The 16,497-nt window shown below is 36.2% G+C and overlaps 1 protein-coding gene across 3 annotated transcripts in view; it reads right to left on the reverse strand.

Annotated features, from left to right (window-relative positions):
* Positions 1–5,192: 5,192 nt before the first annotated feature.
* Positions 5,193–16,497, reverse strand: part of PRMT9 (protein arginine methyltransferase 9) — a 50,115-nt gene continuing 38,810 nt past the window's right edge. For all 3 annotated transcript variants that reach the window (XM_069105487.1, XM_069105486.1, XM_069105488.1), the window contains 3 exons: positions 14,695–14,848; positions 6,662–6,784; positions 5,193–5,556 (listed from right to left, as the gene is read on the reverse strand). In XM_069105487.1, coding sequence (XP_068961588.1) covers positions 5,341–5,556; positions 6,662–6,784; positions 14,695–14,848 — 493 coding nt within the window. In that variant the 3' untranslated portion in view covers positions 5,193–5,340. The remainder of the gene's footprint in view (positions 5,557–6,661; positions 6,785–14,694; positions 14,849–16,497) is intronic.

The raw sequence follows: 16,497 nt of genomic DNA on the forward strand, positions 1-16,497 counted from the left end.
TCCTGGATCTATTTTCCAGGTCGGTGGTTTTTCCCATGAGATATTTCACATTGCCTTCTATTCTTTCATTTGTTTGGATCTGTTTAGCAGCATCTTGATTTCTCATAAAGTCATTGGCTTCCATTTGCTCCAATCTAATTCTGAAGCAATGATTCTCCTCATTGAGCTTTTGAGATTCTTTTTCCATCTGGCAAATTCAGCTTTTTAAAGCATTCTTCTCATTGCCTTTTTGAGCCTCTTTTGCCATTTGAGTTAGTCTATTTTTTTGAGGTATTATTTTCCTTAGGCTGTTGACTTTCATTTTGTAATTTTCTTCATTGTTCTCAATTCTCTTCCCAATTTTTCCTCCACTTCTCTTATCTGCATCTTAAAGTCCTCTATGGCCTGTAACCAGCTGGTATTTTCCTTTGAAGCTTTTGGTGCAGGAGTTCTGACTTCACTGTCTTCCTCCTGTTCCATGCTTTGCTCCTTTTTGTCCCCAAAACAGGAGTCTAATGTTGGAATCTTCTGTCTGCTTTTTTTCCTTTGCCTGGTCATGTCCCCTCAGTCACTTGACCCCTGAGCTTTTTGACACAGTAGGACTCTGCCACCAGACAGGGGAGCTTTTGTCCCAACCGCTGTGGTTTTCTTAACTGCCGGAGGTATTAATTGGGTGCCCTCTCCGAGGACTCCGCATGCTCTGGCAAGCTGGACACATACCCCAGGACCTTCACCCTTGACTGCAATCCAGATCCAAGCAGGTTAAAGCAAGAGCGATTATCCCTCAGACTGGTTGCTTGGTCCCCCTACACTCTGCAGCCCAGGAGCTAAAGCTGCCACATGGCTCTGGCTGGTTATGCCAGCATGTCTCAGCAGCTTTTTGCCCTGGGGGGCAAAAGCCAATGTACTCCCTCTTACTGGGTCCCAAAGTCCAGACTGCACTGACCTCTCACTTTGTCCTTAGCATCTGTTTGCTGATAATTCTGGAAACGGCCATAGCTGCAGCTGATCTGGAGGCCCTCCTGCTAATGGCTGGTCAGACCTCACCTGGGGCTAAACCTCTGGCTCTCGGCAGGCCTGGGCTCGGGTCCCAGAGTGCTGCACTGGCCGATACCTACCGGCCTGCCAGGCTGTCCTCAGCAGGAGGTTAGCTTCTCTGTGTCATTTTGTGGGTTCTGCAGCTCCAAAGTTTGTTCAGAGTCCCCTTTTTACATTGACTGGGGAAGGTGGAACACAGAGATGCTTGGAGGTTGTGTTTCTACTCTGCCGTCTTGACTCCCTGGGGTTGACTTATGGCTCTGGATTGCTGAGAAGAGTCCAGTTTATCAAAATTGGTCATCACACATATGTTGTGTCTGCAATTGTGTACTGATTACTCCTGGCTCTACTCTTCTCATTCAGCATCAGTTTGTATGAGCCTCTCCAGGTAAATATAAAGTCCATCTGCTCCTTGTTTCTTATAGCACAGAAGTATTCCATAACATGCATATACCACAACTTATTCAGCCATTCCCCAATTGATGGGCACCCCCTTAATTTCCAATTTTTTGCTACCACAAAAAGAGGTACTATAAATAATTTTGCGCATATGGGTCTTTTTCTCACTTGTATGATCTCTTTGGGATATAACCCTAGGAGTGGTATTGCTGAGTCAAAGGGTATGGAATTATTTATAGCCCTTTGGGCATAATTCCAGATTCCTCTCCAGAATGACTGGATCAATTCACAACTCCACTAGCAATGCATTAGTGTTCCAATTTGCCCACATCCTCTCCAGCATTTGTCATTTTCCTGTTTTGTCATCTTAGCCAATCTGACTGGTGAGATGTGGTACCTCAGATTTGTTTTGATTTGCATTTCTCTAAACAACAGTGATTCAGAGCATTTTTTCATATGCTTATACATATCTTTAATTTCTTTCTCTGAAAACTACCTTTTCATATCCTTTGACCATTTATCAATTGGGGAATAACTTGTATTCTTATAGATTTGACTCAATTCTCTGTATATTTCAGAAATGAGGCCTTTATCAGTGACATAGGTTGTAAAAATTCTTTCCCAATTTTCCACTTCCCTCCTAATCCTGGTTACATTGGCTTTTCTTGCACAGAAGCTTTTCAATTTAATGTAATAAAAATGATCCATTTTGGATTTTGTAATGCCCTCTAATTCTTGTTTGGTCATAAAGTCTTCCCCTCTCCACAGATCTGACAGGTAAACTATTCCTTGCTTTCCCAGATTGCTTACAGAATCACCCTTTATAACTAGATCATGCACCCATTTAGAGTTGATTTTGGTATATGGTGTTCGATAATGGTCTATGCCCGGTTTCTGCCATACCATATTCCAGTTTTCCCAGCAGCTTTTGGCAAACAGTGAGTTCTTATCCCCAAAACTGGGGTCTTTGGGTTTATCAAACAGTAGTTTACTATAGTCATTGACTGCTGAGTCTCGTGTTCCCAATCTATTCCATTGATCCACTCCTCTATTCCTCAGCCAGTACCAAGTAGTTTTGAGGACTGCTGCTTTATAGGACAGATTAAAATCTGGTATAGCTAGTCCACCATCCCTAGCATTTCTTTTCATTAATTCCCTTGATATTCTGGACCTTTTGTTCTCCCAAATGAATTTTGTTACTATTTTTTCTAGCGCTATTAAGGTAGTTTTTTGGTAAACTGATTGGTATGGCACTAAATATATAGTATAATTTAGGTAAAATTGTCATTTTTTTTATATTAGCCCGACCCTGCCATGAGCAAAAGATGTCTTTCCAATTATTTAGATCTGACTTTATTTGTATGAAAAGTGTTTTGTAGTTGTGTTCATATAGGTCTTGGGTTTGTTTTGGCAGGTAGATGCCCAAATATTTTATAATGTCCACAGTAACTTTAAATGGGGTTTCTCTTTCTATCTCTTGCTGCTGAATTTCATTAGAAATATACAGGAATGCCGAGGATTTATGTGGGTTTATTTTATAACCTGTAACTTTACCAAATTTATTTATTGTCTCAAGTAGTTTTTTACTTGATTCTCTAGGATTCTCTAAGTATATCATCATATCATCTGCAAAGAGTGATAGCTTGGTGTCTTCTTTGCCTAATTTGATTCCTTTGATTTCTTTTTCTTCTCTAATTGCTACTGCTAACATTTCCAGTACCAGACTGAATAAGAGGGGTGATAGTGGACACCCTTGTTTCACCCCTGATCTTATGGGAAATGCTTCTAACTTCTCCCCATTACATATACTACTTGCTGATGGCTTTAAATAGATGCTACCTATTATTTTAAGGATGGCTCCATTTATTCCTACACTTTCTAGTGTTTTCAATAGGAATGGATGTTGTATTTTGTCAAAAGCCTTTTCTGCATCTATTGAGAGAATCATTTGGTTTCTGCTAGTTTTATTGTTGATATGATCAATTATACTGATGATTTTCCTAATATTAAACCATCCTTGCATTCCTGGAGTAAATCCTACCTGATCAAAGTGTATTATTCTTGTGATAAGTTGCTGTAGTCTTTTTGCTAATGTTTTATTAAGTTTTTTGCATCTATATTCATGAGGGAGATTAGTCTATAATTTTCTTTCTCTGTTTTATCTCTTTCTGATTTAGGTATCGGTACCATATTTGTGTCATAAAAAGAAATTGGTAGGACTTCTTATTCACTAATTTTCCCAAATAGTTTGTTGAGTATTGGAATCAATTGTTTTGATAGAATTCACTAGTAAATCCATCTGGCCCTGGAGATTTTTTTGCTAGGGAGTTCATTGTTGACTTGTTCAATTTCTTTTTCTGAGATGGGGTTAAGTAATTTGCTTCCTCTTCAGTTAATCTGGCCAACTTATATTTTTGTAAATATTCATCCATTTCACTAAGATTGTCAAATAAGTTTGGCAACATTTCGAGAACTTTTCAGTTTGGGATCTCTTTCAGGAGGTGTCTAGTCTCAATTTCTATTTTACCCTCAGGCTCTAGTATCTCAGGGCAGTTTTCCTTAATGAGCTCTTGGAGAATGTTGTCCAGGCTCATTTTTTTCATCATGATTTTCTGGTAGGCCTATGATTCTCAGATTCTCTCCTGGATCTGTTTTCCAGGTCAGTCATTTTTCCATTGAGATATTTTACCTCTTTTTCTAATTTTTCATTCTTGTTGTTTTGTTTGACTAATTCTTGGTTCCTCATTGAGTTATTTGCTTCAATTTGGTTGATTCAAGTTTTTAGCAAATTATTTTCCTTGGTTAGTTTTTGGAACTCCTTTTCCATATCACACACTTTCCTTTTTAAGGAGCTGTTTTCTTCATTAAAATGTTTTTCTAATTTTGCAATTTTGATTTTAAACCAATTATTTATTTTGTCTTCTATCTTTCTCATTTGGAACTTTTCAAAGTTCCTTTTGAGTTTATCTAGTAGAGTTTTCTGTGCTTGGGACCTGTTCCTTGTTGATCTTTCTGCTGTGGGTGTGGAGTCCACATTGTCTCCCTCTGAGTTTTGGTTCCTCCCTCTGAGGATAGTAGGGCTCCAGAGTCTTTGTAGTCTGCTTTCTACCCATTCTGAGGCAGGACCCTAGCTATGCCCTTCCTCCAGGGTTCCCAAGCCTTTACTGTTTAGGGCTTTGCCCTGGGGCAATAAATACTATATTTTCGGTGGGGGGGTTGGAGCAGCTGGGGTTCACTCTGCCATCCTGGTCTTTGTAGGTCCTGATAGGGGCTTTTTAAATTTCTGGGCTATGGAGTGGTAGTCCCAGGAGTATTTGCTGCTGTACTGGACAAAGGCATTGCATTTGATTCTTACCTTGCTCTTTCCAGTCCCAGCCCTTTGGTGAAAGGCCTGGTAGTGGCCCTTGTGGTTGGTGGGACAACTTGCCCCCCTTGTTGGTCAGGCCTCCTCCTGACCTGCCTCTCTAACAGATTTAAAAGTCATATAAAATAAAAATACTTCAATATGCTAATGGGTTTTTTGTTTATAAATACAGTGAAATACATGAGTTTTGTACAGATCTACCTTCTTGTCTTTATAGGTTTTAGATAAAATCAATCAAAAGATAAAAATGCTGATAAATATGGTTCATACAAATTGATTGGTAGTAAAATTGAACAGTAAAAAAATGAATAAACAGTTTCCTTTAATCCTAACAAGGATTACTAATTAGGCAAGACCCAATTGCCAGAAAGCAAGGCCACAGTCATACCTTATAATGATGTTGTCCAAAAGCTTTTAAATAAAAAATTTTATTTCTGTGTATTTTTCTAAAAACATATTAGATGGGCCATTACACTGAATTATTTTTTTCAATCAATTTTATGAAATACAAACCCACTAATATAAATTAATGTCTTAATCTAATTGTGACTGAAGGCTTTTCACTGTTTCACTGTGATGCTAATGTTGCTTTTGTGGTGCTGAATGCTGAGGATAACCTCTTGTCCAATTTCAACTGGGATGGGATTATCTAATACAACTGCAGCTTGTTTCCAGTGTGAGGTTTCACTTGAGGTATCCAGGCTAATCTCTTCATCAAGATACACATGGTACCAGAATGGAATGGCAGTCACTTGTCCAGATTTACAAATCTGCACCTAAAAATATTAAGTTAAAAAAATTTTTTTTACTAGTTTAAGAAATGAAAAGTCCTAATATATAATTCTCAGGATATCAAAAATAAATTCAAATTGGTATACTTTGATTTTTTTGTTAGTTATCAACCTAAAAATACACAAGCCACTGAAATGCTAAGTTTTAATGAGAGTTACAAGAATGAAAAATGAACTAAGCCAGGGTTATGGCTAGGTAAGGAAGGCAATCAGCTAATGAGAAAGAGAGAATGACTGCAAGAAGGGCAGTTTTTTACATTTTAAAAAAAAAATACATATTTTTAATACAAGAAAATTCTGCTCTTCATGGCAGGCTAGGAATTTATTTTCTATAATTCTCATAGGTCATAGTGAAAGTTCAAAGCCTACAATGGACAAGAGAACAATAAACATACTATGAAGCCACTTCTAAAATCAATTAGGATGGGGTAGGGATGGAAGAAGGGGATACAATTTTCGGACCTTACCTAGTATGAACAGATTTCTCTCACAAAGAAAAAAATATATTGCATCATTCATTAAGATTAATATCAGTGTAAATCGCTGTGTTCATAATTATATTTTCTATTGGGCTTCTAACAGAAGAAATAATGTCAATCACCTGTAAAATATAGAAAATGTATACTTTTCCTTCCTGGGGGAAGGGGAGGGGAAGCCAGAAGGGGAGATGATAAGGAAGACTAAATTTCCCTATCTCACCTGGGCCAGAAGTGTGGTAGCTATTAGAAAGCCCAATCCTAATGCAGTAAGGAAGCTTTAATCTGTTCCATTTTTCTGCCCCTCCCTAGACAGCTTGGTGGCCCTCTATGGCTGGAGCATCAGTGGTCTTAGCAAGGATATCTAATTGGCTTTAGCCCAACCAGCTCACGAACTAAGTTCAAGTGACCCACCAGCCTCAGCATCCTCTAGTAGCAGAGATTTAGAGTTATGTGCCACCATACTCAGCAAAATGTACATTTTTCCCCCCACAGAAAACAATACTACTTGATAGAAATGCTTTTCAAGATATTATTCTGCAAAGTAACTAAACCTGGAAAATCAATTCAAGTTTCTGAATAAAATAGTGACTACTTAGTTATGTTGTCCTTACCTTCACTTCTCTGTTAGAATTGTTCAAATACGGATCCATCAAATCTAATCTTAGCAGTTCAACTGGCTTGCTTAAAGGAATACAGGGCAAAGTAGAAAGGTCCAAAAATACCCGTACAGGAACCTACAGAAAGAACATTGAGATTCCAAGAAATGAACATAATAACTTGCAATTATGAGGAAGATTCACTATTACCTTGAAGAAATTTAAACACTTGGATAAAAGCAAATGGTGTAACTTTGGCAATTAATAGCACCAAAACTAGGTAGCCATAAACTCTGCTGGTTTAGTTAGTATATGTAGTTTAGAAAAAGACAACTTTGTCATTAGAAGGCCAAGCAAAGAGAATATAATTTTATGCCAATATGAGATTTTGTCAAATGTTCATTTATCAATTAAACATCCTTTAAAAGATAAAAACCAATGGATGGTGGTCACTATTCTGAGCCTATTCCTTTAAAAAAAAATTTTTAGTAGCCTTGGAAATCTGCAATTTACTATCCCAGGCTTCCTTTTTAATCCAAACAGTTTCCTAGGTCCACTAAAAGAATGAGGAAAGGGGCAGCCAGGTAGCACAGCAAGTAAGAGCACCGGCTCCAGTGTTGAGAAGACCTGGAGATCGAATCCCAGGCTCAGACACTTAGCACCCACCCAGAAACACCTGGCCGTATAACCTTGAGCAAGTTACTTAACCCCAATTGCTTAGGGGCGGCCAGGTGGCTCAGCCAGTAAGAGCACCGGCTCCAAGTGTCAGGATGACCTGGATCAAATCCGGGCTCAAATACTCAGCACCACACCCAGAAATAACTGGCCGTGTAACCTTGAGCAAGTTACTTAACCCCGACTGTTTTAAAAATAAACAAATAAAAGAATGAGGAAAAGGAACAGATGGGTCAAAAGGAATATTTTCTATCAATTTACCCCCATTTAACCTTTAGTCAATTAATTTACATTTTTCCCAAAGGGAATACTTATATTAACCTATTATAAAACTAAGCATTAAACTATCAATTACGGGTGCCTTTTTATGCACTGTTAATATGGGGGAGGGGGGCAGAAGGGAATCTTACTAGTGTGGCTTAAAGAAATAGTATATCATTTCTCTAGAAGTACTTTAGCTACCATAACCTCCTCCCTTCTCATCCAATTATGGGGCACCATTAACAACAACACAGTAAACATTTATTAAAGACCCAGTATGCTAAATGTTCCATGCAATGCAAATATAAGGAATACACTGGGCCTGCCTCCATGGAGCTTAGAATCTAGTAGAAAGAGTACAAAGTATGTAAAATAACTAAAAACCACCAGAACTAGTCTCCAGATTCAAGTGAAGAGCTAAGTTCTGATCCAAAGACTTCCCTACCCTAGCCTCCTTCCTTCTCCTTCAGGGAGTCTCATAAAGAAAGCATTTTGGCCCTTCCCTCTCTAATACACTTCTCAAAGTCCACTTAGATATACCACAAGGAATCCCCTCTTCTTCCAAAGAGCAGCAGCCTCTTTTACCATTTTCCCCCTTTCTTATAACCCCAGCTCAGTTATCCCAAGAAATCATTTAACTTCCTTCAGTTCTTTGTTTTTTATAAGGCTGCAAAAGATCATGGTTAATGAAGGTTAAGAGTGATGAAATATACCTGCAATAAGAAAAAGGAAAGCCAGACATTTTGCAGTGGGCCTTAGATAACCGTAAAGAAGAAGAAGGTCATAAATCTCAAAAAAAAAAAAAACAAACCCTGAGGGGCGGCCAGGTAGCACAGTGAATAAGAGCACCAGCCCCAGAGTCGGGATGACCTGGGATCGAATCCGGGCTCAGACATTTAGCACCCACTCAAAAACACCTGGCCGTGTAACCTTGAGCAAGTTACTTAACCCCAATTGCTTAGAGGTGGCCAAGGTGGCTCAGAGAGTAAGAACACCGGCCCCAGAGTCAGGATGACCTGGGATTGAATCCGGGCTCAGATACTTAACACCTCACCCAGAAATAACGGGCCGTGTAACCCTGAGCAAGTTACTTAACCCCAATTGCTTAAAAAAAAAAAAAACAACCTGAGTATCCTGAAGGGCTTTTTGGAATCAAAGTCTGCAACTTCTTTCTTCTCATACTCCTGATTACGCATTTTTCCCTCAATTATTAATAATGTGATAGCATTGTCTTTTATAATTTTTCACTGTAGATATATATTTTAGTCAAAATATTATTTTCAGTGGCTAATATGGGACTCTTATGATAACTTTTTACATTGTAGTTGATGATTTATTTTTAATAGTATTGTATTATTTTCCAGTTGGAAAGACAATTAACATGCATTTGTAACAAATTTTGAATCCCAAATTTTCTCCCTCCCTTCCACCCCTCCCTCCTCCCTAAAAAGGGGATAAGAAGTTTAAATAAGTTACATATATGCAATCATGTAAAACATTCCCATATTAGTCATATTGTGAAAGAAACAGACAAAAAGGGGAAAAAAATTGAAAAAGATAAAGAAAGTGAAAATAGTATGCTTCAATCTGCATGCAGACTCCATTAGTACTTTCTCTAGATGTGGATAGTATTTTCCATCATGAATCCTTTTGGAATTGTCTTGGATCACTGTACTGCTGAGAAGAGCTAAGTCTATCAGAGTTGATCATCACATAATGTTGCTGTTACCATGTACAATGTTCTCCTGGTTCTGCTCACTTCACTTTGCATCAGGTCATGTAAGTCTTTCTAGGCTTTTCTGAAATCTGCTGCTCATTATTTTTTATGGAACAACAGTATTCCATTACATTCATATACCACAACTCGTTCAGTCATTTCCCAATGGATGAGTATCCCCTCAATTTCCAATTCTTGGCCACCACAAAAAGAGCTGCTATATTTTTGCACATATAGGTCTTTTTCCCTTTTTTATGATCTCTTTGGGATACAGACCTAGTAGTGGTACTGGTGGATCAAAGGGCATTCACAGTTTGATTGCCTTTGGGGCATATTTCCAAATTGCTCTCCAGAAAGGCTGGATCAGTTCACAATTCTACAAACAGTGCATTAGTGCCCCAATTTTCCCACATCCTCTTCAATATTTGTCGTTTCCCTTTTCTGTCATGTTAACCAATCTGATAGGTGTGAGGTAGTTTAGAGCATTTTTTTCATGACTATAGATATCTTTGATTTCTTTGTCTGAAAATACCCATTTATAGATCTATTGACCATTTATCAATTGGGAATGGCTTGTATTTTTATAATTTTGACTCAGTTCTCTATACATTTGAGATATGAGGCCTTTATCAGAGAAAGTTACTGTAGAGATTGTTCCTCAGCTTTCTATTTTCCTTCTAATCTTGGTTGCATTAGTTTTGTTTGTGAAAACCTTTTAAATTTAATATAATCAAAATTATCCATTTTAAATCCTGTACTGCTCTCTATTTCTTGTTTAGTCATAAATTCTTCACTTATCCACTGATCTGACAGGAAAACGATTCCTTTTTCTCCTAATTTGCTTATATTATCACCTTTTATGTCTAAATCATGGACCCATTTTGACTTTATCTTGGTATACAGTGTAAGATGCTGGTCTATACCTAGTGTCTAACATACTGTTTTCAAGTTTTCCCAGAAATTTCTGTCAAATATTGAGTTCTTATCCCAGAAGCTGGGGTCTTAGGGTTAATCAAACACTATATCATTACGGTCATTTACTACTATGTCTTGTGTATCTAACCTATTCCATCGATCTACCACTCTTTCTTAGTCAGTAACAGAGAGTTTTGATGACTGCTGCTTTGTAATAGAGTTTTGAGATCTGGTAGTACAGCTAGGTTACCTTCCTTAGCATTTTTTTCCATTAATTCCCTTGATATTCTTGACCTTTTGTTCTTTCAGATGAATTTTGTTATGACTTTTTCTAGTTCTATAAAAGTTTTTGGAACTCTAATACAGCAATGAATAAGTAAATTAATTTAGGTAGAATCGTCATTTTTATTATTATTGGCTCAGCCTACCCATGAGCAACTGACAGTTTTCCAATTGTTTAGATCTGACTTAATTTGTGTGAAAAGTGTTCTGTAATTGTGTTCACATAGTTCTTAGTTTGTCTTAGTAGGTAGACTACCCAGTATTTTATATTGTCTATAGTTATTTTAAATGTAATTTCTCATTCTATCTTTTGCTGCTGGATTTTGTTGGTAATATACAAAAATAATGATGATTTATGTAGATTTATTTTATATCCTGCAACTTTGCTTAAGTTGTTAATTATTTTAAGTAGTTTTTTAATTGATTCCCTAGAATTATCCAAGTATACCATCATGTCATCTGCAAAGATGGAAAGTTTTGTTTCCTCATTACGTCTTCTAATTCCTTCCATTTCTTTTTCTTCTCTTATTGCTACATCTAACATTTCTGGTATAATATTGAATAATAATTGTGATGATGAGAATCCTTGCTTCACTCCTGATCTTACTGGGAAGGCTTCTAGCTTGTCCCCATTACAGATAATGCTTCCTGATGGTTCAAAGTAGATACCAATTATCATTTTAAGGAAAGCTCCATTTATTTATTCCTAATCTTTTTATTGTTTTTAATAGGAATGGGTATTGCATTTTGTCAAAAACTTTTTCTGCATCTATTGAGATAATCATATGATTTCTTATTGTTTTATTATTGATATTGTCAATTATGCTGATGGTTTTCCTAATATTGAACCAACCCTGTATTCCTTGTATAAATCTCACCTGATCATAGTGTATGATCCTGGTGATATATTACTGTAATCTCCTTGCTAGTATTTTATTCCAAATTTTTGTATCAATATTCATTAGGGCAATTGTTCTATAGTTTTCTTTGTTTTGTCTTTTCTTGGTTTTGGTATCAGTACCATATTTATGTTGTAAAATAATTTGGTTGGATTCTTTCTTCACATATTTCCCCAAAGAGTTTATATGGTATTGGAATTAATTGTTCTTTAAATGTTTGGTAGAATTCACCTGAGAATCCACCTGGCTTTGGGGATTATTTTCTTACAATTCAATGATAGGTTTTTTCAATTTCTTTTTCTAAAATGGGGACTAGTATTCTATTTCCTCTTCAGTTAATCTGGGCAATTTATATTTTTGTAAATATTAGTCCATTTCACTTAGATTGTCAGATTTATTGGCATACAACTGGTATACCATTACAACTGGTATTAATTATTGTTTTAATTTCCTCTTCATTGGTCGTGAATTCACCCTTTTAATTTTTGATACTGGTAATTTGGTTTCTTCTTTTTTAAAACCAAATTAACCAATGATTTATCCATTTTATTGTTCTGTTTTCATAAAACCAGCCCTTAGTTTTATTTGGTTTTCTTTAAACTTTATTAATCTCTCCTTTGACTTTTCAGGATTCCCAATTTGATACTTAATTGGAGATTTTAATTTGTTCCTTTTCTAGCTCTTTTAGTTGCATGCCCAATGCACTGATCAGCTCTTTTTTTATTTTACTGTGGTAAGCATTTAGAGATATAAAATTTTCCCTAAGTATTACTCTGGCTACATTCCATAAATTTCAGTATGTTGTCTCTTTATTTTCTTGTATTACATATATTTAATGTTTATTGCATCACAATCTGAAACAGATGTATTTAATATATCTGCCTTTTTGCATTTGATTGTGAGGTTTTTATGCCCTAATACATGGTGAATTTTTGCTTAAGTACCATGTACTGCTGAGGAAAAGGTATACTGCTTTATATCCCCACTCAATTTTCTCCAAGGGACTATCATATCTAACTTTTCTAAAATTCTATTCATCATCTTAACTTCTTTCTTGTTTCTTTTGTGTTAGATTTATCTAGTCCTGAGAAGATGAAGTTAAGGTCCCCCACTAGTACAGTTTTACTGTCTATTTCCTCCTGTAACTCATTTAACTTCTTCTTTAGGAATTTGGATGCTATACATTTGGTGCATACATGTTTAGTATTGCTATTACTCCATAATACATTTTAGCAAGATGTAGTTTCCTTCCTTATCTCTTTTAATTAGATCTACTTTTGCTTTTCTTTGTCTGAGATTGTGATTGCTACTCCTGCTTTTTGCTTCAGCTGAAGCATAATATATTCTGCTCCAGCCTTTTACCTTTACTGTGTGCGTGTCTGCTACAATGGGTTTCTTGTAAATAACATATTGTAGGACTATGGTTTTTAATCCACTCTGTTATGCGCTTCTGTTTTATGGGTGAGTTCATGCCATTCATACTCACAGTTAAGATTACTGTATATTTTCCTCCATCCTATTTTTCCCATTAATACTTTTCTCTCTGTCTCCTTTCACCCTGTCCATCCTCACCAGTATTTTGCTTCTGACCACCACCTCCATTCAATGTGTCCTCCCTTCTATTAGTGCCCTTCACCCTTTTCTTGTCCCTCTCCCCTCCTATGTCCCTACATGGTAACATAGATTTCTACAAGCAAGTAAGCGTATATGTTATCCCCTCTTTTAGCCAAATCTGATGAGAGTAAGATTCAGGCAATGTTCACTCCCCTCCCTTTTCCCCCTCTACTGTAATAAGTCTTTCACACCTCTTCATGTGATATAATTTACCCCATTCTGCCTCTCCCTTCTCCCAATGCAATACCCTTTCTTATTCCTTGCTTTTTTTTTAAATAGCATCTTATCAGTCAACTTATACCTGCACCCTCCATGTATACTCCTAACTGCTCTAAAAAAGATATAGTTCTTAAGAGTTGCAAGTATCATTTTACTATGTAGGAAGGTAAAGAGTTTGACTATATTTAGTAACTTATGATTTTTCTTTCCCATTTCTATGTTGCTCTTGAGTTCTATATTTGAAAATGGATTTTTCTGTTTAGCTCTGGTCTTTTCATCAGGAATGTCTGGAAGTCCTCTATTTCACTGAATATCCATTTTTATATACCTGAAAGATTATGCTCAGTTTTATTGGGTAGTTTTTTCTTGGTTATAATCAAAGCTCCTTTGCCTTCCAAAATATCATATTCCAAGCTCTCCAACTCTTTTAATATGGAAGCTGCTAAATGCTGTGTAAGCCTGACTGTGACTCCTCAATATCTGAAATGTTTCTTTCTGCCTGCTTGAAGTATTTTCTCCTTGATCTGAGAATTCTGAAATTTGGCTATAATATTTCCGGGAGTTTTCATTTTGGGATCCCTTTCAGCAGGTGATCAGTGGATTCTTTCAGTTACTATTTTACCCTCTGATTGTAGGATTTCAAATTGAAAGGCACCTCAATTGAGTCCAACCCTCTTCATTTTGTAGCTAAGAGGAAGCAGAGGCTCAGAGATTCAACTTGAAAGATGGGGTCAAAAGTCCTCTGACTCCAGAGCCAATATTCTCTTCATACTCAGTACAGTTTGCAATGAGCTTGTAATATTTGTTTTCATAAATATTTTTATTTTTTTTTATATACCAGATTGATAGTAACTTGCTCTAGTCATTATAATTCAGACCCCTGGGTCTAAAGGATGGTTAAATGAAACCAGAGAGAATAACACAATTGAAATTACTTACTGAAAATTTTCTATGTATGTTTACCAACTAAGTAAATTAATCTGCACCATTTCATAACCATTTCATAGTATGCAAACATGACATTAAAACAGGAACCCCTGACTGTTCTACATTCAAAAACTGACTGAAACTTTTGGAAAAAAAGGTAAAAGCTTCAGAAATTATTTTAAAATGCTTCACATGTAGTCATTGTATTTCAATGGATTTGAAGCTAGGATTTTCACAGAACCTCCAGGTACAAGGTCACTGTTGAAAGCAAGATTAGAAAACTAAGTTTGCTACTGTGCTCTCCTTGCTCCCTCTTCTCAATCTTGTCCAAATACCAACAAAAATTCTCTTTTCTGTAGGAAGCACACTGCTTCCCTAAAACAGATGATCCATAGAGTGCCTAAATGGTTTCCAAGGAATACTGATGTTGATAATTGGAAGCTAACAGTTACTTTTTCTTTAGAGTCCTGATTTATGAGAAACCTAGGTTTTAAAATTTTAAAAAAAATACAAAACAACAAACAAACCAAGAAACCTACCTGGAACTGGTTAATGAAAGGTGCTATATTCAATCCAAGAGTTGGCTCAGTCCCTTGAACAGCATTCTCTTCAACCAGGGTCTGTGATTCCACAAGCATCCCTAACATTAGCACATACTGAGGAAAGATTTTGCCTCCAGACTGTAATAAGCATCTATAAAAGGTAGAAATTTTTAAAGAAAAATTGAACTATTTCTAAACATGTAAACTTAAAAGCTATTTGCTGTTTAAAGTTTAAAAAAATAGTACAAGTCAATAGTGTCACTCTATATCTAAAAATAGACATGAAGAGTAGACTAGATAATTGTAGCCTACCTGTATTCCACAGGACCATCAACTGTATAACCATGGAACTAAACTTAGCACCCAGTGTGAAAAGCATTGAGATCTTGCTCAATAAACTCTGGGCAAATGACCAAAATATTCCAACTAGTTCAAATAGCCCCAAATTGTGGCGATAATGAATTTTCAGGAAATGGGGGGAGGAGCCCCTGCTTGCACAAGCTCCTAGGCCCACCCACAAGAATGAAAAAGAGTTATGTGATTGAAACAGGTGAGGTGAGAAAAGTCAAGTTGAGAGTAGAAACTGAGGAAATGTAAACTTACTAGATGCTAGAAGAAATAATAATGAAAATAAAATATATTCATTAGTTGGAATTACCTAATTTGTATGGGAACTTCCTTCCATTTCTCCAAATTAGGGATAGTTTTACTCAAATCAGAATTATTCTAGTTTTTTACATGCTAAATTTCTTCTGAAAGAAAAATTGCCAGTGACTAAAATCTTTGACTAAGGAGATACAGAACACTTATAAACAACAACAACATTTAAAGAACATTTATAAACAGTCTAACAGAACTACCACCTCATTGCTATTGGCTAGTAGATTATCCCAAAATACTCATTTTACTATTTGTATAATATAAATAGGACGGAGGTTATTCTGGGTTTCCTAAAGCTATGCCAGCTGGCAGCTCCTTCACTAAGTTAAAAAGGCTTCAAGTATAGGCTCAGACAAAGTCTGTGTGTCTCTGTCAACTGCAGAGAAGTTTAGCAAGGTTTCAGTGAGACTTCTCATCAGAATGTCAGCTACTGGGGTAAAGAATTTTATTTATGCTACAACTCATAAAGACCACTGGTAAGAGAAAACCAGACTGATAAAATCAATATTTAATTATTGTAAGTATTATACTATGGTAGAAAGAAGATGCTCCTAACTTCACATTATTAAGGACTGATTAAGTTTAACATATGCACTGGCAAGGTTGGTGATGGTTCTTGGGATGAAGCTAGGATTTGATTAAAAAAAACAAAAGTCTTTTTAAAAAAATTTTAAAGCTCTACTAAGGAAGTCTAGGCAAGAAATTAAACTCAGATGAAAGAATAAATTAAGAAAATAAAAGTAATGGATATAGAGAACTATGGAAAGATTTGTGTGAACTAATGGAGAATAATGTCAGGGAAACAGTTTATACAATGACTACAACACTGTAGACTATAACATTGTAAACCAACAACTGGCTGACTTAAAAACTCTAATCAATGCAATAACCAATCATGACTCCAGAAGATAGTTGATAATGAACCATGCTACCCAAATTCTGACAGAGATGATGGATGAGTGGTTCAAAATAAGATATATATTTTTAGACAAGGTCAACTGGAGATGTTTTGCTTGACTAGGATTATTTGTCACAAAGGAAGGTTTTGGTAGTTTTGTCTTTTTGGTAAAGAGCTGTAATGTTAATGGGATTTAAGATCTTCCCTGTCCATTAATAGGTCTCATGTGGAACCCATTAAGG

This window comes from Petaurus breviceps, unplaced genomic scaffold (assembly GCF_028583685.1).
Source record: "Petaurus breviceps papuanus isolate PSGF00001 unplaced genomic scaffold, PetGlider_PUasm1.0 76, whole genome shotgun sequence".
NCBI lineage: Eukaryota > Metazoa > Chordata > Mammalia > Diprotodontia > Petauridae > Petaurus > Petaurus breviceps.